We start from the raw sequence: 21,821 nt of genomic DNA, 5'->3' as shown, positions 1-21,821 counted from the left end.
AGCCTGACATCAGTGATGGGCAAGTTGTTGAAGGAAATCCTGAGGGACAGGATCTAGTGTATTTGGAAAGGCAAGGACTTATTAGGGATAGTCAGCATGGCTTTGTGCGTGGAAACTCATGTCTCACGAACTTGAATGAGGTTTTATGAAGAAATAACAAAGAAGATTGATGAGGGCAGAGCAGTGGGCATGATCTATATGGACTTCAGTAAGGCATTCGACAAGGTTACTCATGGGAAACTGGTTAGCAAGGTTAGATCTCATTGAATACAGGGAGAACTAGCCGTTTGGATACAAAACTGGATTGAAGATAAAAGAGAGAGGTTGGTGGTTGGGGGGTTGCTTTTCAGACAGGAGTCCTATGACCAGTGGTGTGCCGCAAGGATCAGTGCTGGGTTCACTACTTTTGATCATTTATATAAATGATTTGGATGTGAACATAAGAGGTATAGTTAATAAGTTTACAGATGACACCAAAATTGGAGGTGTAGTGGACAGCGAAGAAAGTTACCTCAGAGTACAACAGACTCTAGATCAGATGGGCAAATGGGCTGAGGAGTGACAAGTAGAGGTTAATTTAGATAAATGTGAGGTGCTGCATTTTGGAAAAGCAAATTAAAGCAGGACTTATACACTTGGAAATGTAGCTGAACAAAGAGACCCATGGAGTGCAGGTTCATAGTTTCTTGAAAGTTGAGTCACTTGTAGATAGGATAGTGAAGGCGGCATTTGGGATGCTTTCCTTTATTGGTCAGGGTTAAATATCACAACACCAGGCTATAGATTAGATTAGATTAGATTCTCTACAGTGTGGAAACAGGCCCTTTGGCCCAACAAGTCCACACCGTCCCTCCGAAGAGAAACCCACCCAAACCCTTTCCCCATCCTATATTTACCCCTGACTAACACACCTAACACTATGGGATAATTTAGCATAGTCAATTCACCTGACCTACACATCTTTGCGATTGTGGGAGGAAACCAGAGCACATGGAGGAAACCCATGCAGACACAGGGAGAATATGCAAACTCCACACATAGTCCAACAGGTTTATTTGGAAGCACTAACTTTCAGAGTGCTACTCCTTCATCAGGTGTTTGTCAGAGTATTGAGTATAGGAGTTGGGAGGTCATATTGTGGCTGTACAGGACATTGGTTAGGCCAGTTTTGGAATATTGCATGCAATTCTGATCTCCTGCTGATCAGAAGGATGGTGTGAAACTTGAAAGGGTTCAGAAAAGATTTACAAGGATGTTGCTGAGTTGGAGGATTTGAGCTATAGGGAGAGACTGAAGCATCGGAGGCTGAGGGGTGACCTTATAGAGGTTTTTAAAATCATGAGGGACATGGATAGGATAATTAGACAAGACCTTTTCCCTGGGGTAGGGAAGTCTAGAACTAGAGGGCATAGGTTCAGGGTGAGAAGGGAAAGATATAAAAGAGACCCAAGGAGCAACTTTTTCAGGTAGAGAGTGGTGCGTGTATGGAATGAGCTGCCAGAGGAAGTGGTGGAGGCTGATACAATTACAGCATTTAAAAAAGGTGCCTGGATGGGTATATGAATAGGAAGGGTTGAGAGGGATATGGGCTAAATGCTGACAAGTAGGACTAGATTAGGTTTGGATAGCTGGTGGGCATGGATGCGTTGGAGCCTGGTTCCATGCTGTACATCTCCATGGCTCTGTAATTGTCTCAAACTATTTGAGAATACACAAATTGTTGGCAGACCCAGGGATCCATACAATCATAAGAATTTAGAACAGGAGTAGGCGGTGCCCCTTCAAATCTCCTCTGCTATTCAATTTGATCATGCTTAATCCTGTTGTAGCTGAAAACATGTTGCTGGAAAAGCGCAGCAGGTCAGGCAGCTTTCAAGGAACAGGAAATTCGACATTTCGAGCATAAGCCCTTCATCAGGATTATGCCCGAAACGTCGAATTTCCTGTTCCTTGGATGCTGCCTGACCTGCTGCGCTTTTCCAGCAACACATTTTCAGCTCTGATCGCCAGCATCTGCAGACCTCACTTTCTCCTTGAAGATTTTAATCCTGCTGTAGTCTTATCAATAATTTTCCTGCTGGTTCCCATAATTCTTGATGATCAAAAATCTGTCTACCTCAGCCTTGAGCTTAGTTATGGCCTACCATCATGGGGTAGTAAATTCTAAAGAAAAAAATCAGCCTGGAGAGAAGAAATTGCATTTTGTCATCAGTGGAAGGCCCTTTTAAACAGCAACCTTTAGTTTGAGATTCTCTCATGAGAGAAAACATCGTCTCATCATCAACCCTGTCAAGCTCCTTCAGAATTGTACACATTTCAACACTTTTACACTTTTAAATTCAATTGCATATGATATTGTCTAATCACTTGTCTAATCCTGATGAAGGGCTCTGGCCCGAAACGTCGAATTTCCTGTTCCTTGGATGCTGCCTGACCTGCTGTGCTTTAACCAGCAACACATTTTCAGCTCTTAATCACTTGTGATTGTAAACATTAGCTCACTGAAGCAGTCTTATTACATTTATCAATGCTGTTACATTTCACATTCTTAATTTTTTTGATTATTTTACTAAACTATTTGTTCCATCTATTTGACTTATACTTCATTCATGGACTGTAATTACTATTATTGGTTTAAAATAAATCGGTTTGTCAATGAAAGCATGCACTAAGTGAACACAAAATTGGAGACTTGGGAAGTGGAATAGGGTTTAGATCGTATGGAATACTAGTTTGACTATTACTCAGCATGGAATGAATGAGCTTTGAATACTGCATTGATTTCATTTAAATTTTTCTTAATGACGTGGGGGTCTATCCTTACATTTTATAAAAGCAAAGTTATTGTCTTTTAATTGAATTTTTGATCTGCCAAGAACAGTATGAAAATCTCATTCATCTTATAGCAAAAATCAAATTTGAAGTCCATCCAGTTGTTCTTTCAGTGATGAGTTGACATATGGCTGGAAATAGGCGATATCAGAGGTCTGATGGTTGAGATTCTTCACTGTTTGTTGTGTCAGAAGGTTGAGTACTAAGAGATGATACTTCAACACTACTACTGCAAATGTAGCGTGATCTTCTTCCAGAAAAACCTGTCTGTACAGAAATTCTTTTAAATTAAAGGAACAACTGTCTTCGAGATGTAAAAAAAAAACTGAAATGTGCATGAAAAGGATTTTATTTCTTGTTTCCTTATGAAAAATTAGAGAACTTAGAAGTGTTTATCTACAGATTAAAAGGAGGGGAGAGGGGCAAAATTCAAGACCTGCAGTTACCTTGATCTCAAAAATCTGAGGCAATCTGCCAGTCACTGAGAATTTTCCAAAATGAGTCAGCAGTACAGTTCTGATCATCCCATTCAAGAGAAATACATGAGGGAGGATGGGGTGGGAGGTGTTGGCACAATGGAATCAAAAATGGGGTTCTCATTTGACTGGCTCACTCAATCAAATTTAACCCTCGAACCCACATATTGGCTGAGAAGGACCTGGCTGAGCTGGTTTCCTCAGTAATCCTAAACCATTTAAGCTATGATGGCCAAAGAGTCTTATTTTGCACTGCCCAGTTAGATACGTACATAGAAATGCACCCTTCATGTGATTGTGCCTACCTGTAGTGTCAGGTCACTAAGGTCTTCCCATGGTGGCCAGTATCTCTGCACCTCAACAGAGCTGCACTGCAAATCGACTTTCGGTGGTAATGGACTGGTAGCGATCATCAGAGTTCCAACTAACCCCTGAATATCCTATTGAAAAAAAATCAGAAACAACAGTATGGTTTTCTTGGGAAAACAATGTTGGTGATGCCTCATTTGCAATGGATAGAAATATTTCAGCTTTGCCTTTATTGGTCTCCCCAGAAACACTAATCAATGTAATAATTAGTTACTTTTAAGAACCTCTGGAACATTGTGTTGACAAGTAGGAAATGGAAAGTGAAATTTATGTAATATGCATAGTTATTTTACAAGAAAAACATGAAAAAATCATTTTTATTTGACTAAATTTTATAACAGGAAAATGGAGCAATGTCACCACTAAGAAAAGCTTTTTAAAATACTAATAGTTGAATGGTACAGAAATAGTTATTTGGTTCAACAAGTCCATTCTCCACTCAATCTTACTTCCATCTTTTCTCATTTAAACCTTATGATAGTAACCATCTGCTCCCTCCTCTCACACGTCTAATTTCCCCTTAAACCCATCTATAGATAAAGTCACCAAAGGGCTATTGTCTCATTCAGGAGACATAACTGGTGGTGAATTTAAACTGAGGGTTATCAGGCCTCAGGTAAAAGGTTAGAAGGATCTTCATGGTAACCCCAACTGGGTTGAGAACAGAATGTTTGCTGTCAGTGTCATAGTGCACTGTAAACCAGCTGTCCAGCCAAATGAACTAACTCACCCCTGTCAATATTGCTCACTTCTGTGATACGCTCCTCAGCATCTTTTTGGATAAGGAAGTTCCTTTTAATTCCTATTTTTATTGGATTTCTTGATGACTATCTTATTGGTGGCCTCTCATTGTGCCATTGTTTTCTGCCAAAACAATTGATCATTATAAAGACCTCTATCAGGTCACATCTCAGCCATCTATTTTTAAAAAAGAGAAGGGTTTCAGCCTGCCAATCCTTTCCTGATAGACATACCCATACATTCCTGATCCCATCCTTGGATATCTTCTTTGCATCTTCTTCAATTTCCTTTTTAATAATACAGCAACCAGCATTGCATTCAATGTTCTAAGTGTGGAGTAATCAAGATTTCATATATCCCTAACAGGACTTATATGCTTTTCATTTCTATTCCTTCAGCCTCATACTTCATTTGCTTTTTTTGCTATAAACTTGCTAATCTGTTGTGCAGCTTTAATGACTCACCTACTCCAAAACCTATTTCTTTTATCTACCCCATCCAGATTTGAACCTTCTGTACAGGACATTGGTTAGGCCACTGTTGGAATATTGCATGCAATTCTGGTCTCCTTCCTATTGGAAAAGATATTGTGAAACTTGAAAGGGTTCAGAAAAGATTTACAAGGATGTTGCCAGGGTTGGAGGATTTGAGCTATAGGGGGAGACTGAACAGGCCTGGGCTGTTTTCCCTGGAGTGTCAGAGGCTGAGGAGTGACCTTATAGAAGCTTACAAAATTATGATTGGGATATCTGGTCGGCATGGACAGGTTGGACCGAAGGGTCTGTTTCCATGCTGTACATCTCTGTGACTCTAATCTTCATGCCCTTCATCCACACCATGGCTCATTCTTTCAATAGAGTAAATAACATCCATTTGTAATATCCAGTTAGGTCCCTGGTCTGTTAAGTTAAAATATACTTCAGAAATACTCAGATAAGTGAAAGGGAAATTGCTCAGGGATTCCACTCCTGATAGTGTGTATGTGTGGCTATCAAGAAACAAAGGACTGGTCTTGGCTATATTGCCCACTATGATCAAAAACAAATATCTGACACACACAACATTCACTTGAAAAATGTCTACTTAGGTTAGGTAATGAGTTAACTTTCATTGGTGGAACTATGTCTGAGTAAGGTAAGAACACAGAAATTAAGACTTACTGTTTTATTCCTATCACACTGGTCCATGTGCTTCGGTATTGTGCTCTTTTTTTTGTCTTTGCACCGTTTATTTTGAAACCAGACCCTGATAACCCTTGAGCTGAGCCCTGTCATCTCCATCAGCTGTTGCTTCATGAGTGCATCCGGTCGGGGGTTTGCAGCATAGCAGGTCCGTAATGTGAGCAGCTGCTGCTCATTCAGTACCGTCCGCACACGGGTTATCTTATCTGAGTGGGTTGGTGCCCGCAGGACTGGCGGGCAGGCCTTGACTTTCTCTAATGAGAAACAAAATGTTCCACAGAACAAAAGTGAGGCAAAGGGAGATTGTCACTGTGAAAAAAAAATCTGCATATCTCTAGGAATGGATCAATGAGCCGAGCTGAATGTCAGACAAGGCCACTCGAAGAAATTAACACAAAATGTGGAGTGTGGCGCTGCATGGTAAAAGTTAAATAAAGCTCAGAATCGAACACAGTTGAGGGATAACAACAGCAAATACTTACAAAAATTCCAATGGAAAGATCACTATAGCTCCGACTAATGGTAAAGGCAGAACAGTCTGCCAGAAATTTAGCTAAACTAAAAGTACACTGTAGAAATGCTACTGAAAGAGATAAGGGAACCAGATAACAAAACAGATCATTCATTTACCCTTCAAATATTTTCTGCATTTGAATATGTAAAGATAAAGAAGTAAACAACCAACTGGGAATTTTCGGGAAAATTTGGAACTCCCAGAAACCAATTGTCTCTGATCTTTGAACGCGATTAACAGCACAGGTGCGTTTACATCATTAACTGGCAGATTTCTAACGACAAGTACAATGCCATGGCGGGGCAGTTTGGACATGCACTGGTGCTGATGTCACTGCACACAGATTATCATATCAGTAGAGCATGTACACTTTCTGAAGCCTGTCAAAGCTTCTGGCCTCTCTGCACATGTGTCGGGAGGAAGGGTCGGGGGGGGGGGGGGTGGTGGTAATTTTGTTACTCAGATGAAATTAACGCCAGTCATTTGAAAAACATTTCCTGTTACATTGGTACCATATTTCCATTTCCCGTCTAAACCTCCCCGATATTCCCTTGACGCTACATTGCTGTCATCACACTTCTGCTGTCATATAAACCTTGCCTTGGTATTCTTGCCACAGCAATAAAGGATCATCTCAAGTGCCCCCTTCAGAGGGAAATGTACAAGTGTAACCCAATGCCTTATTACAATCTGAAGAACAATCAGTTATGCTGCTGAAAAATGCCGTGGAATTGGAACACAATAAAAGAGGCACTCGTGCATTTTATGAGACAGCTTCTGTTACTAAACATAACACAAATGAGACGGCAAACATTGAACTCAGATTTGACAAGGCACCCGATAAGTCTGCATCTTATTTAGCATTATTCTCTTTCTACTTTAGGGAATCTGAGCACAAACATCAACTGACCTGATAGATACAGGCTTCCATCATCTCGTACGGCTCTCACAGGATCCTGTTGAATCAAGCTGGGATCTGGAAGCCAGCCATCCTCAATGCAATAGGGTCCATCAAATTGCAGTCTACACTCTTCTCCAGGTAGAAGTCGTCGATTGCAGGCTACACAACGGAAACATTGTTGGTGGTAGATGAGGCCTCGAATTCGGAAAACTAGATCTGAAGGTAGCAATCCAGCTTGACACTGAGTGCACCTCACAGAAAATTTTCTGAAGAACAGTGGGAAAAAATTAGAAGAGCATAAGGCTGCCTTGTAGTTTCAGTCTCAGAAAAAAAGCTTTAAAGCTGCATTATTTCAGGCTGAAGGAAATTATTGAAGCACCTTTGGTTGAATGTAGCTGGCATGATGTTGCATTTCAAGAGTGTGTTGCTGGAAAAGCACAACAGGTCAGGCAGCATCCGAGGGGCAGGAGAATCCACATTTTGGGCATAAGCTCTTCATTGTGATTCCTGTCAATTCTCCTGCTCCTTGGTTGCTGCCTGACCTGCTGTGCTTTTCCAGCAACACTGTCTCAACTCTGATCTCCAGCATCTGCAGTCCTCTGTGATATTGCATTTGCCATTATTAGTCCTCTGAAACAGATTGCAACTTCTGGGGCTGGATTGAATCTAGTACATGCAGAGGAAACCGTGATAGCAAGGGCTCATTCAATCATAGGATGAACCCCATATTAGTCTCAACTTGGTGGGAAAGCCTTCCCAACTTCAAATGGAGGCTGGAAAGAGTTGTACAGTGATTTCAGTCACCATGACTAGAATGTTGATTAGCTTAATTAATAAACCAACTTACTCTCATTATTCCTGAGCCCACCACAATTTTGTGGCAGCTCAGGGACTAATTGGAGGCCACGTGGGTTTCATGTACCCTTGGATTTGCCAGCAACCTTGCAACTGATGGATGGGATTCTCTTCCTGAGTATCAAACACTGTATGTTTAATTGAAGCATTCAGCATCACACAAAAGCACGTCCACTGAAAACCACTTACCTGCCATTACTTCCCACAACCCCACTCACTCCTGTGACCCCTGACATGTGAACCCCTTCACACCTTCATTCATCTAAGGCCTTGGGTTCACCTGTGACCATGGATTCTGGGTGTATGCAGTGCCACCATCAACCTCCTCTTCTGCTTGAGAATCTGCCAGTGTCTGATTTGCCAGCAGCTCTCAGTTGGTGAGTATTTCTATCACTGGGGGCTTTTATCAGAGAGAAGGTCAGGTGAAGTCCAATTAAATGCCTGAAGGAAATCCAGAAGTTTTGAACCCTAACATTTTACAGATGATATGCTTTCGAGCTCCCCTGACTGCAAACATATAGATGCCACTGAAGTGACAAGGGTATTCTCTGTTTTATGTTCTTATTTTACTGTAAAAATTCTTAAAGCAGTTACTTTGTTGAAGGTGTAACTGGGTTTTGAAACTCAGGAAATGTAGAATTATTGTAAAGTACCTCACCTTTAAAAAACAATTATGTATTTGTTGAATGTCAATTTCTCATTTATAGTAAACAATACATTTTAAACAGTATTTAAAAGATTTATGATAGTCTCCTGTGTATTCAAGACATGTAATTCACTACATCTGTAAAGTTTAGCATGTATGTGAGAATACTGCAAGCTGATTGGCTGCTCACTTGGTTCAATGACAGCACTGCTGCTGGGTGCTTGGAGATGCTTTTGACTTGTTGGCAGATACCAACTGGCATCAGAAAAAGAAACTCCACATCATAGAAGTGGTTAAATGTATGTGAGCAGATTTCTTTGGGGACTTTTAATTTGGTGCCAACCTGAAAACCAATATATTGTCTTAGACTAATCCAACCCACCTCCAAACTCTGTCCAATGGAGCTTCAAACCATACAAATGGGTTTAGTAAATCTGAAGCAGGGAAGGGGTAAAGGCAATATTATCTTGAGCTCAGGCTTGGATTTGATTGTAATGTTTCTCATGGCTTAAAAACCTACAAATAATCATTATGCTAGTTCAAACATAACTGCTTTGGCTGAAATTTGCATCCCCATTCTAAAAGATTAAAGACTTAACAGCAATCTAGGTTTGTTCAATACAACGCATCAGTTGTATGATACTTTGATCTTTTACTATAAATTCTGTGTACTATGATCCTGCCCCACTAGCTACCTGATTAAGGTGCAGCGCTCCGAAAGCTTGTACTTCCCAATGAACCTGTTGGACTATAATCTGGTGTTGTGTGATTTTTAACTTTGTCCATCCCAGTCCAACACTGGCACCTCCATATCATACTTTAAGCTGATATGTGGCACTGACAGAGATATCCACAGTATTGTATCAAGGCAAGAGTAGGTGCAGTTAAGGAGTAGAATAAATGTTATTATTAATAATAGTAATATTTAGAATAGGAGCTAGACAGACATGGAGCTACTAGAACATAGAAACATAGAGAATACAGACAGGAGTAGGCCATGTGAGCTCAGCCTTTTAATATTACCACAGCTGATCTTCTAAATCAGTACCCTGTTCCTGCTTAAATCCCATACCCTTTGTTCCCTTTCACCCAAAGAACCACATATATTTCCTTCTCAAAAATATTCAGTGTTTTGGCCTCAACTGTTTTGTGTGACAGAGAATTCTACAAACTCACCACTCTCTGGGTGAAAAGATTACTCTTCATCTCAGCCCTAAATGGCCAACATCATTTCCTTTGACTGTGACCCCTAGTTCTGGACTCTATGCTGATCTGGACCACCTTTCATGAATTTACCCAATCTAGTCATGTTAAAATGTTATAGGTTTCTGAGACTCAGACCTCATTCTTCTAAAGTGCAGTGAATATAGACCTAACCAACGCAATCTCGTTTCATACATCAGTCCTACCATCCCAGGAATCAGTCTGGTAAACCTTTGTTGCACTCCCTCCATAGACAGAACATTCTTCCACAGATAAGGAGACCCAAAATCTGTATAATACTCCAGGTGTTGGCTCACCAAGGCCCTGTGCCACAGCAGCAAGACTTCCCTGCTGCTGTATTCAAGTTCTCTTGCTATGAAGGTCAACATACTATTTGCCTTCTTCGCTGCCTGATGCATCTGCATGCTTACTTTCATACTTACTGATATTACAGATACAACCTGTAAAATTTGTGTGACATTCAGTAAACTGCAATTAATTACTTTGGCAGCCTGTACCTAAATTGTACATCACGTTCATTAGATCCTTCAGTTGTTGAATTACTAGCTGTCCTTTATTGATACTGCAGTAATTGAGCAGTGTTGAGGGTAAACAGCTATGGACTGAACCCCTAAACCTTGTTGTCTGTCCCACAACTCCTAACCACTTGCCAGATTGACCATTGCACCTACATCTTGAATATAACAGTCTGCTATGACAGTCTGGCAAATCCTAATAAATTGCATGCTGCCTATCCAGCCAAATCAAAAAGAATATAGAAGTATAATTTCATCTTAGAAAGTATTTTCTGCATTGACATGTGTTGGAGAAAGGATGCAGCCCAAATATTAACATTTTCCAGTAGTATCTGGGAGGAAAAACACAGAGATTCTGCAAAGGCTATCATGAGAGACATTCTAGCTGATTTTCTTATGCAAAGCAGATGGTAAGATCATGGCACCTTGGTGGGCACTGCTTTTCAGAAGCGCGAGAAAAAGACTTGTAGGACCATAGTCATAGGGGATTCTATTGTGAGGGGAGTGATAGGCGGTTCTGTGGCCGAAAACAGGACTTCCAGATGGTATGTTCCCTCCCACGTGCTTGGGTCAGGGATGTCACCGATCGGCTGCAGAGCATTCTAATCGGGGAGGGTGAACAGCCAGTTGTCTTGGTGCATATAGGCACCAACGATATAAGTAGAAAATGAGATGAGGTCCTGAAAGAAGAATTCAGGGAGCTAGGGGAGAAGTTAAAGGGGAGGACCTCAAAAGTAGTGATCTTGGGATTACTACCAGTGTCACGTGCTAGACAGCATAGAAATGAAATAATAGGCAGGATGAACACTCGGCTTGAGAGATGGTGTAGGAGGGAGGATTTGTTGGACATTGGGATTGGTTCTGGGGAAGGTGGGACTATTACAAAATGGATGGTCTAGATCTGAACCAGACCGGAACCAATGTCCTTGGGGGAGTTTTTGCTGTTGGGGAGGTTTTAAACTCATGTGGCAGGGGAATGGGAACCAGACGAGAATAGAAGTAGGCAGCGAGGTGGAGACTGTAAGAATCATGAAGATAGCATTAATAAAGGGAAGAGTAGGCAGAGAGCAGATAAGCATAAAAGAACTGGTGGCCTGAAATGCATCTACTTTAATGCAAGGAGTATAGTGTATAAGGCAGATGAATTTAGGGCTTGGATTGCTGATTGGGAGCATGACGGTATTGCAATCACAGAGACTTAGTAGAAGGAAGGGCATGATGATTGGCTGGCAACTAAATGTTCCAGGATATAGACACTTCAGACAGGACAGGAAGGGAAGTAAAAAAGGGGTGGGGGAGTGGAGTTGCATTGCTGATCACGGATGATATCACGGCTGTGCTGAAGGAGCACACTATGGAAGTCATGAGCAGTGAGGCATGATGGGTGGAGCTGAGAAATAAGATGGGTGCAGTTACATTGTATTACAGGCCTCCCAACACTGAGCGTGAGGTAGAAGAACAAATAGCTAAACAGATTATGAAAAGATGTAGAGGCAATAGTGTAGTGGTGATGAGAGATTTTGATTTTCCCAACATTGACTGGGATACACTTAGCATCAGAGGTCTGGACAGGGTAGAATTTGTAAGATGCGTCCAAGGGAGTTTGAGAGAGCAGTATGTCAATAATCCGACGAGGGAAGGGGCCATATTGGACCCTGGTACTGGGAAACGAGCCAGGACAGGTGGTGGAAGTTGCAGTGGGGGATTTCTTTGAGAACAGTGACCACAATTCTGTAAGTTTTAGAATACTCGTAGATAAAGATGAGAGTGGTCCTAAGGGAAGAGTACTAAACTGGGCCAAGGTCAATTATGTCAAAATTAGGCAGGAGCTGGGAATGTGGATTGGACACAACTATTTGAAGGGAAGTCCATATTTGATATGTGGGAGGCTTTCAAAGATAGTGCAGGATAGGTATGTCCCATTGAAGGCAAAGGATAGGAAGGGCAAGATTCATGAACCGTGGATGACAGGATAAATTGTACGACTAACCAAGAGGAAAAGGGAAGCGTACAAGGTCCAGACAGCTAAGAACAGAACAAGCCATGGAGGAATATAGGAAGAGTAGGACCAATCTTAAATGAGGAATCAAGTGGGCAAAAGGGGTCATGCAATAGCTTTAGCAAATAGAATTAAGGAGAATCCCAAAGTATTTTATTTTTATATACAAAGCAAGCGGGTAACTAGAAAAAGGATTGGTCCACTAAAGGATAATGAAGGAAGGCTGTGTGTTAAACCTGAGAGAATGGGTGAGATTCTGAATGATTACTTTGCATCAATGTTCACTGAGGAGAGGGACATGAATCTTGAGATTAGTGATAGAAGTTTGATTAGTCTGAATCACATTGGCATAAGTAGGGAAGATATGTTGTGTAAGCTAGAGGTTATTAAGGTGGATAAACCCCCAGGAACAGATGGGATCTATCCTAGGTTGCTGAGGGAGGCGAGAGAGGAAACAGCTAGGACCCTGACAGATATCTTTGTGGCATCCTTAGGTGAGGTGTAGGAGGACTAGGAGGTTGCTCATGTTGTCCCCATGTACAACAAGGATAGTAGGGATATTCCAGGTAACTACAGACCAGTGAGCCTGACATCGGTGGTGGGAAAGTTGTTGGAGAGGGTACTGAGGGATAGAATCTATTTATATTTAGAAATGAATGGGCTTATCAGTGATAGGCAACATGGTTTTATGCGGGGGAGATTGTGCCTTACCAACTTAATAGAGTTCTTTGACCAAGTGACCAAGTTGATTGATGAAGGAAGGGCTGTTGATGTCATATACATGGACTTTAGCAAGGCATTTGATAAGGTTCCCCATGGTAGACTAATGGAAAAAGTGAAGTCACAGGGTGTTCTAGCTAGGTGGATAAAGAACTTGTTGAGCAACAGGAGACAGAGAGTAGTAGTTGAAGGGAGTTTATCAAAATGGAGAAAGGTGACCAGTGGTGTTCCACAGGGATCAGTATTGGGGCCACTGTTGTTTGTAATATACATAAATGATCTGGAAGAGGGCACTGTTGGTATGATCAGCAAATTTGCAGATGACACAAAGATTGGTGGAGTAGCAGAAAGCATAAGGGACTGTCAAAGAATACAGGAGGATATAGGTAGACTGGAAAGTTGGGCGGAAAAGTGACAGATGGATTTCAATCCAGACAAATGTGAGGTGATGCATTTAGGCAAGACTAATTCTAAAGCGAATTATACAATGAATGGAAGAGCCTTGGGAAAAGTTGATGGGCAGAGAAATCTGGGAGTGCAGGTCCATTGTACCCTGAAGGTTGCTGCCCAGGTGGATAGAGTAGTCAAGAAGGCATATAGTATGCTTGCCTTCATTGGATGGGGTGTTGAGTATAAGAGCTGGCAAGTCATGTTAAAATTGTACAGGACATTGGTTCGGCCGCATATAGAATACTGTGTACAGTTCTGGTCGCCACATTACCAAAAGGATGTGGACACTTTGGAAAGGTACAGAGAAGGTTTACGACGATGTTGCTGGATGTTCCTGGTATGGAAGGTGTTAGCTATGAAGAGAGGTTGAGTAGGTTAGGTTTATTTTCATTAGAAAAAAGGAGATTGAGGGGGGACCTGACTGAGGTTTACAAAATCATGAAGGGTATAACAGGGTGGATAGAGACCAGCTTTTTTTTCCCAGGGTGAAGGATTTAATAACAAGAGGTCATGCTTTCAAGGTGGGAGGTGAAAAGTTTAAGGGGGATACATGCGGTAAGTACTTCACACAGAGGGTGGTGGGCGTCTGGAGCACGTTGCCAGCAGAGGTGGTAGAGGCAGGCATGGTAGATTCATTTAAGATGCATCTGGACAGATGCATTAGTAGGTGGGGGGCAGAAGGGTAGAGATGCTTAGGAATTGACCAACAGGTTTAGACAGTACATTTGGATCAGCTCAGGCTTGGAGGGCCGAAGGTCCTGTTCCTGGGCTGTAAATTTTCTTTGTTCTTTGTAATGAGATCATGCCAGCAATTAATCTATATCTGTATATTTTACCCATTTCCTGTTATGGGTGGTCATCATCAGATTGCAGTATGTGTCTCCTTGGTGGGACAGTGGTCATTTCTTGCAGCTATCAGGATAGTAAAGAGATCTGACTGAAATTCTGCCCAGTGATGAGGTGGAGTCAGATTGTAAACAGTACCCTGAGCTTCCATTTCAATCATTTTTCAGTCTTAAGCGTGTCATCATATGTGAATAACAGCTGGCTATTTGCAGAAAATTAGAGGGCCAATTTGTGTCCACTGTTGCACAAAGAATATAAATGACCAAGGCCTAGAAATAAATCTTCAACTTTTCATTATCTTTAGGACCATTTGAGAAAACTGATTGAAATAAAATGAAAGGGAAAATGTATGGAGAAAATGAAAACAAGAAAGAAATTATACATATACATTCTATACATTATAAAAACAGAACAGCATGAATAACAACATTTCATCTGAAGACAGTGACCTTGATTTCTCATGTGCGTTACCATGGAGTGTTCACTATATTCAATTAAAATTTGAATAATAACAAGAAAATGATGGATGTGATTGCTCACTTGAAATAGTCAGTCTTGCAGTAAGTCTTTCCTTCTCTAAAGAAGCAGGTGCAGGTTTCATTGAGATATTGGTTGCACTCAACACACTTGAGGCAGGCTGCATGCCACTCCAAGTTGGGATAGACTCTTAGAATATATGGGTCAGTAATATGTTTACTGCAGCCAAAACATACAGATGTTGTGTCTTCCCCTGCAATACAACATAGTAAAAATTATTGTAATGCAATCATTCTTCAGATCACCTTGATTAAATCAAACCACAAAAGGGTCAAAGGCAGGTGGCATGGTGGCTCAGTGCTTAGCACTGCTGCCTCAAAGCACCAGGGACCTGGTTCGATTCCAGCCTCCGGTGACTGTGTGGAGTTTGCACGTTCTCCCCATTTCCTCTAGGTGCTCTGGTTTCCTCCCATGGTCCAAAGATCTACAGGTTAGGCGAATTGGCCATGCTAAATTGCCCATGTTATTCAAGGATGTGTACGTTAGGTACATTAATCATGGAAAATGTAGGGTTGGGGAATGGGTTTGGATGGGGTATTCTTTGGAGGGTCGGTGTGCACTTGTTGGGCCAAATGGCCTGTTTCCACACTGTAGGGAGTCTACGGCATGTATGGAGTGAGTATGTTCTGGACAGTCAGTATGGATGTGTTAAGAAGCTGTGAGTGGCATGGAAGGAAAGAAAAATCTTTTTGTAGTAAGAATTAATCCCAGAAAGTTAATTAGTTTTGACATATAGCTGCTATTGTTGTCTGGACAAATATGGCAGCACACTTTATTGTCGCAACTCCTATGAACAACAGTGAGATAAATAACTAATTAATCTGCCTTGGTATTTGAGGGATAAATGTTAGTCAAACTTTGCAAATATTTTTGTTCTTCTTCAATTCATTTATATACCCATCTGAGTTTCAATTTGATAATTTATGCAAAAGGCAGGAAAGCATCAGTACTTCAGAAACTTAGTGATATGTCATACTAGATTGCAATATTGCAGCTGGGCTAGAACTACTCTTTTCTCTTCGTAATATGAATGGTGTTAAAAATAATCAGACTGAAACAAATGGAATGATTATATTGGCATGATAAACTCTCTATGTGGATGACATGGTGGGAGCATAGTTGATGATACAGTGTAGATGGTTAGAATACATATGCACGGTATAAAGGGTAGTCAGTATGGTGGAATGCTGGATAGTCAATACAGATGATATAGTTATCTGTCGGTGTGAGGGACATTGTGGTCACTATGATCAACTGAGTTGGATAATCAGCATTGCGAATGGACAGTCTGTAATTGGTCCTCTCAGGACACTCCAGAGGTACCTGGACCCTCCATCTTCACCTATTTTGCCATCCTCAACCCTGTGGGAGTTTAAGCAAAGAGGATGAAGCATTTGGGTAGGAAACACTCAGAATGTCTGGGCCCTGAAGCTGCAAATGCCTCCAAAGGTGCCCACTCAAAGCTCTAAAGTTTACAGACTCCAGTTAAAAGACAGGCTCCTTCCACCTCAGTCGCAGGCACTGGGACTGATCTAGATGTTGTAGGACAGAAAGGAAGAAGACTTCATGAGGGTTCATTGGTGACATTTAATCATATGTACATTTACACATTTGTAAATATATTTTAACTTTTCATCATCAGCTATGACAGCGAATGTACTCCTAGCTGCAAGTGTAATAATGAAGGCAGAGATCCTTATTGGTACACTATATTTTAACTGCTAAAAATGTGTTGCTGGAAAAGCGCAGCAGGTCAGGCAGCATCCAAAGAGCAGGAGAATCAACATTTCAGGCATGAGCCCTTCTTCAGGAATCACTATATTTTAACTCTATCTGAGAACAGTAAAGCTTTTCAATGCAAATTATATTGCTTGAAACTTTGTCATGACTGAATGATGGAACATGTCGTGAAGGCTCCCATCCATTTGTAACCTTTATTCTTATTAAACAGTATTAACCACGTAGAAAGATCAAAACATTAAGCTGCAGTTGCAATTGAGATTAAACAGGGAATGCTGACCTCAGCAGCATCACAGTCAGTGAAAGATTATTTCATGCAATGCGGTTTTATTTAATGAGGTTCACAAAGGGACCCTTCTGTATTGCTTTGCACTGTCAGATGCTGAAGGTGTTATTCTGTTTGAAGAACATCCTCATGATACTGTGGCTCTCTTGGATTCCCATTGTCCAACTCATTGCTTCACTGCATCGTCCAGTTGTTTGGAGAAGAGATTGCAAGAATCAAGCAACATCCTCTGTCCAGACAGTATTGGTATAAAATCACACTTAATCTTCATGAAAATCTATTGTGGTGGGAACACTCCAACGTCCCTCGTTGACTCCAGCAGAAGAAGGTGTTTTTATTGCAGGTATGTTGGAAAACATGACATGGCATTCTGACTACCTTGGACAGAGTATAGCGCCACTACCCGTCATCTGCATGGCTTTCAATGGAAGACAAGTAACTGTGGTTTTCCTGTTTGTTTGCTGCATCATAAATGCACTCATGGCTTCGAGCTCCACATCCGCTGAAGGTTGATGCTGGTGTTGGATTTGCAAAAGCATCAGTTTCACATCTATTCATGTACTGGTCTTTAGTGCAGCAGCCACAGGGACTACTGCAGCTTCTGTGCTGAATCCATTGAGGACAGTTCCAATGACCAATGTAAGAAATAAAGAAGTTCCTCAGTAATGCAACTATTCAGCAGTCATTACAACCAAATTGTGTTTGTATCTATACCATCCTATATGCGTACTGTCTTTTTGGCTGCTATGGAATTTGGGGGCAGCAGGAGTAATCCTCATTATTGCTGCCATTTGTACAAGCCCATTTTGAATATGTGCCAAAAGGCAGAAGACATATATGTTTGAATCAGGGCAATGATGTGCAATATTGAATTATTGGCATCCCACTGACCCTTGTACAACTCCCTAATTGACCTACCATGAAACACACACTGTTTGAACTGGATCTGGAAGATTGATCATGGCCCACTCCCAGACTACAGAGGTTTGGATTCCCCTGTCCTGGACACCTGAAGCAGTCAACTGATTGTTTCCTAACCCCTGGAATGATATTAAATGATTTCCTTCATTTACTGTGTATGTGACTGAGGTCTACTCCCTTTAGACTTTGATACATGGTCATTTGCTTGAAATACATTCAATGTGTTTGCCAGTAAGCTGCTGGCACTTTGTGAGATTAGATACTAATAGTTTGGTATATGCAAATTGGCCTCTGACTGTTCACTATCAAGATTCTCATTTCGCCATTCAAAACTTAGTTGTAACGTGGACCTTTTTTCTAGATATCAAGAATTGTGTTGTTTTTAACTCTGCATATTTTCCCACCTGACTCACCATTGCCAATTTCATTCAGAGGCTGGGAAAATTTGCCCTCTAGGCAAATTGGCCTAATTCACAGTTGATTAGACGTGAAGAGAAAACTCAGGAACTATGAAAAAATAGTTCCAAAATATGGAAATAAAGAGATTAAACACAAATTTCCAAGAAAATATAAGTTGCATGTACCACATGAATGATGAAGTTCCTAAGAATAAATAGAAAGCAATCAACATTGTTGAGATGATTAGATACGCAAAGTATTCTGATCATGGTAGTGCAAAAAATAACAACAATAGAATGTAAGTCTGGGGAAGTCAAGGTCAAACTGTGTGATGTTCTGGTCAGATAATACTTTAAGGATTATTTTTAGTTTTGGTCACCTTGGCACAATGGAGACAATTCAAGGAACAGTAAGTTTGGTTACTTATGTCAGATGCCTATGTTACGGGAAAAATGTAGTGAAGCTTCAATTTCTCAGATTTGAAAGATGGCAACTGAGAGATAACTGTATAAAGTCATACAAGATAGCAAACGTTTGGGAAAGCGATCTGGAAAAATTGCCCATTTCTAAATCCTGACAGTGACATGGCACATGAAATCAAACTAGTAAAAAGAAAGTTCAGAATTAATGTAAGTAAGTTTATGTGAAGATAGTTTGGAGGAGTTGGTGTTGATTTCCTCAGAAAAGAAGAAGTGGAGAGAAAATTCGATAGAGGTGTTCAAAATCATGAGGAAGCTAGAAAGATGGAATGGGAGAAATAATTTGCTTAGGACTGAGATCCAAAGGACCTTGATTTAAGGTGATTGATAAAAGAATAAATAATGACATGAATAAACACTTATTTGTGCAGAACGTGGTTAAAATCTGGAATATATTGTTTGAGAGTGTAGTGGAGATAGGTTTACCTATGGCTGTCAAAAGGCTATTTGGTAAGCACCGGTATATTAACAATATGCAGGCTTTGAATAAAAGGAAAAAAAGTGGAACTAGCGATTTTGATCTTGGAGAGAACCAAATAGACATTATGAGGCAGTTGGTAATTAATGTGTTATTCTGTTGCACAATTCTTCTATACTTAGAATGTATCAAAATATGGAATGGGTTCAAGAGAGCAGTGTAGGCAACTTCACGACAATCTTTTGAGATAGTTGCCAAGATAGCAGGTTATCAAATCTTTCAGAACGAATGAGCCCAAGGTGTTATTATTGAGGAAGTTATTCTGTGATCCTGATGTTTTACCTGTTGAACGGCAATTTCACTTCCATCACAGTTCGTCCACATTAACTGTCATAATAATCCAGTATGCCATTCACAGCATCCTGATATGACAAATCTCTTTACATAAGGCACAATACTCTCTGTAGCATCTTTACTCATAAAATATTCAGTCAGCATCAATTATAAAGCTATGTATGATCTCAAATTGCTGCCCATGACCCATTCGTCAAACCTCTATCTTAAACCACACAGATAGCTATCTGGCAATGAATTATTATAGAGTCATAGGGATGTACAGCATGAAAACAGACCCTTCGTTCCAACCCGTCCATGCCGACCAGATATCCCAATCCAATCTAGTCCCACCTGCCAGCACCTGGCCCATATCCCTCCAAACCCTTCCTATTCATATACCCATTCAATCAAGTGATTCACAAAAATTGTAAGAATGTTGAAGTTGAATCACTGTATCAAACTCTTTTCTTTCTCACAAGGTCTCTTTCCAAATCATGAAAAGCATCCTCTTCCCCTGTTGTTTACCGTAAGTTGCAAGTTTTATTTTTGCAATACCATGGATTATCATTAATATGTTGGTTTTGACAGTAAGTAATATCTTCAGAGTACCTAACCATATACCTTGTTGCAATTGATGTATGTAAATTATTCATATTTTACATCATACTAGTACAAATATTGAATAACCTATGTAAAAGCATCAGATTTTGGCAATTATGGCACTGTAAATCTTGGTACACCAATAGTGAGCATTACATTGTAAGCTATTCATGACATCCAAGTGTTAAAGAACTAAACATTTTTTAGCTCTTACATTTATAAAGCACCTTACATGACCACAGGATGCCTTAATGTCCTGCTGAAGGGCTTATGACTGAAACGTCGATTCACCTGCTCCTCGGATGCTACCTGACCTGCTTTGCTTTTGCAGTACCACGCTTTTAGACTCTTAATGTGGTTACAGCCAATTAATTATTATTTGAACTGTCTTACACAATGGGAAAATGTAGACAGTCAATTGCTCTCAGCAGGATTGAACAAACAGCAAACAATTATAAATGATAATTGGTTTTAAACTGATTTCACGAAGGGATAAATATTGGCCAGAACACCAGGCAAAATCTCCTGCACTTGTTTTAGGTTAGTGCCACAGATTCTGTTGCATCCACATGAAGAGACAGAGTGGTCTTGGTTTAATGTCTCATCCAAATGATGGCACCTCTGACTGTCCTACAATACTCCCTTATTCCTGCACTAAAGTATTAACCTCAATTATGTGCTCAAGTCTCTTGAGTGGGATTTAAAACATAACATTCTAATTCAAAGGACACCACTGAGCCTCATCTAATTAAATTGAGGCACTCTTTCATATACAATATGTGAAGCAACCATATTATGCCAATTATCCAACAAAGATGAGTAAAAAATACATACAAAGAATATCACAATGCATCAAAAGCATCTGTCAAGTTTCCTGATTGTCACCATTCTTGAACAGATTATTGTGCAATGTTTATCTACTGAGTCCAAAACCAAATGTAATAAAAGGTTCATTTTCTCCCACTCAGTAAGAACCTAACTAGATTGTAAATAGAAGGATGCCTGTGAGGAAAATATTTCAGTTGTCAGGAACTATATTTATATTTTGTACTGTTTGGAATATGCCTATTCTCCTTTAATTCCATCTTCCTTGCAAACATACACTTAGATTCTTGCATGCTGCACTCAGTCAGTATTAATCTAAATTTTGACACAATACTTTTACTTAAAAAATGAAAAGAAAATGTGCTCATTGACTTTGAGTTTCGGCTTCAGTCCCAAACTTGATGTCAGTGTTCACCCCATTTCCCCTTCCGAGCATAAACATTTCATCCCTTTTTAAAATGCTGAGATGATTTTCTGCCCACAAGGAATCTAAGTTATTGTTTATATCCTGCGATTAAAGCAGCTTAACTTCTAAACCATACAACAGAAACGTTGACAAAATTCTGAAATTATCAGTAATTCAAGAAGAGAAAAGATGGTTTAATTAATGCAAAACCAACATCCGATGGAATAATTTAAACAGTATACGTTCAAATAGCATGTAAGGTTAATATACATTTGATTAAATTGTAATAGTCATAAAATTACATTTTAACTTTAAAATAATAGTGTGTAGTTTACATCCTAAGCTTTATTTGGGAAATTTTGAACTGGTGAAAAATGAATTAAATATCAGCAGGTATCTTAGAAGTTAAGTTAGAATTTTTTCCATTCATTCAGGGTTTGGCAGAACATTTGACAGAAAATTGAGAATGAAAAGGTGAAAATGTTAGGATATTAAAACATTGATCAATATACACACTAAATCGTATATATATATATACCAAACACACATATTAAGGTTGGTGTAGGCTGTACACAAAACCATATTAACATCGAATTTTTAAATCA

The 21,821-nt window shown here is 40.1% G+C and overlaps 1 protein-coding gene across 1 annotated transcript; it reads right to left on the bottom strand.

Moving 5' to 3' along the window:
• Window positions 1–2,912: 2,912 nt before the first annotated feature.
• LOC132829210 (insulin gene enhancer protein ISL-1-like) lies at window positions 2,913–17,314 on the bottom strand. The gene is made up of 6 exons (XM_060846579.1): window positions 17,236–17,314; window positions 14,810–14,999; window positions 7,010–7,280; window positions 5,579–5,842; window positions 3,614–3,748; window positions 2,913–3,095 (listed from the first exon to the last, which is right to left on the bottom strand). Exons 1-6 carry the CDS (start codon window positions 17,312–17,314, stop codon window positions 2,913–2,915), a joined length of 1,122 nt encoding a protein of 373 aa, XP_060702562.1.
• Window positions 17,315–21,821: the final 4,507 nt, after the last annotated feature.

Source organism: Hemiscyllium ocellatum, chromosome 28 (genome assembly GCF_020745735.1).
Source record: "Hemiscyllium ocellatum isolate sHemOce1 chromosome 28, sHemOce1.pat.X.cur, whole genome shotgun sequence".
Taxonomy (NCBI): Eukaryota; Metazoa; Chordata; class Chondrichthyes; order Orectolobiformes; family Hemiscylliidae; genus Hemiscyllium; species Hemiscyllium ocellatum.
The sequence above is the reverse complement of the archived record's forward strand: the minus strand, read 5'-3'. Positions and strand labels throughout refer to the sequence as shown.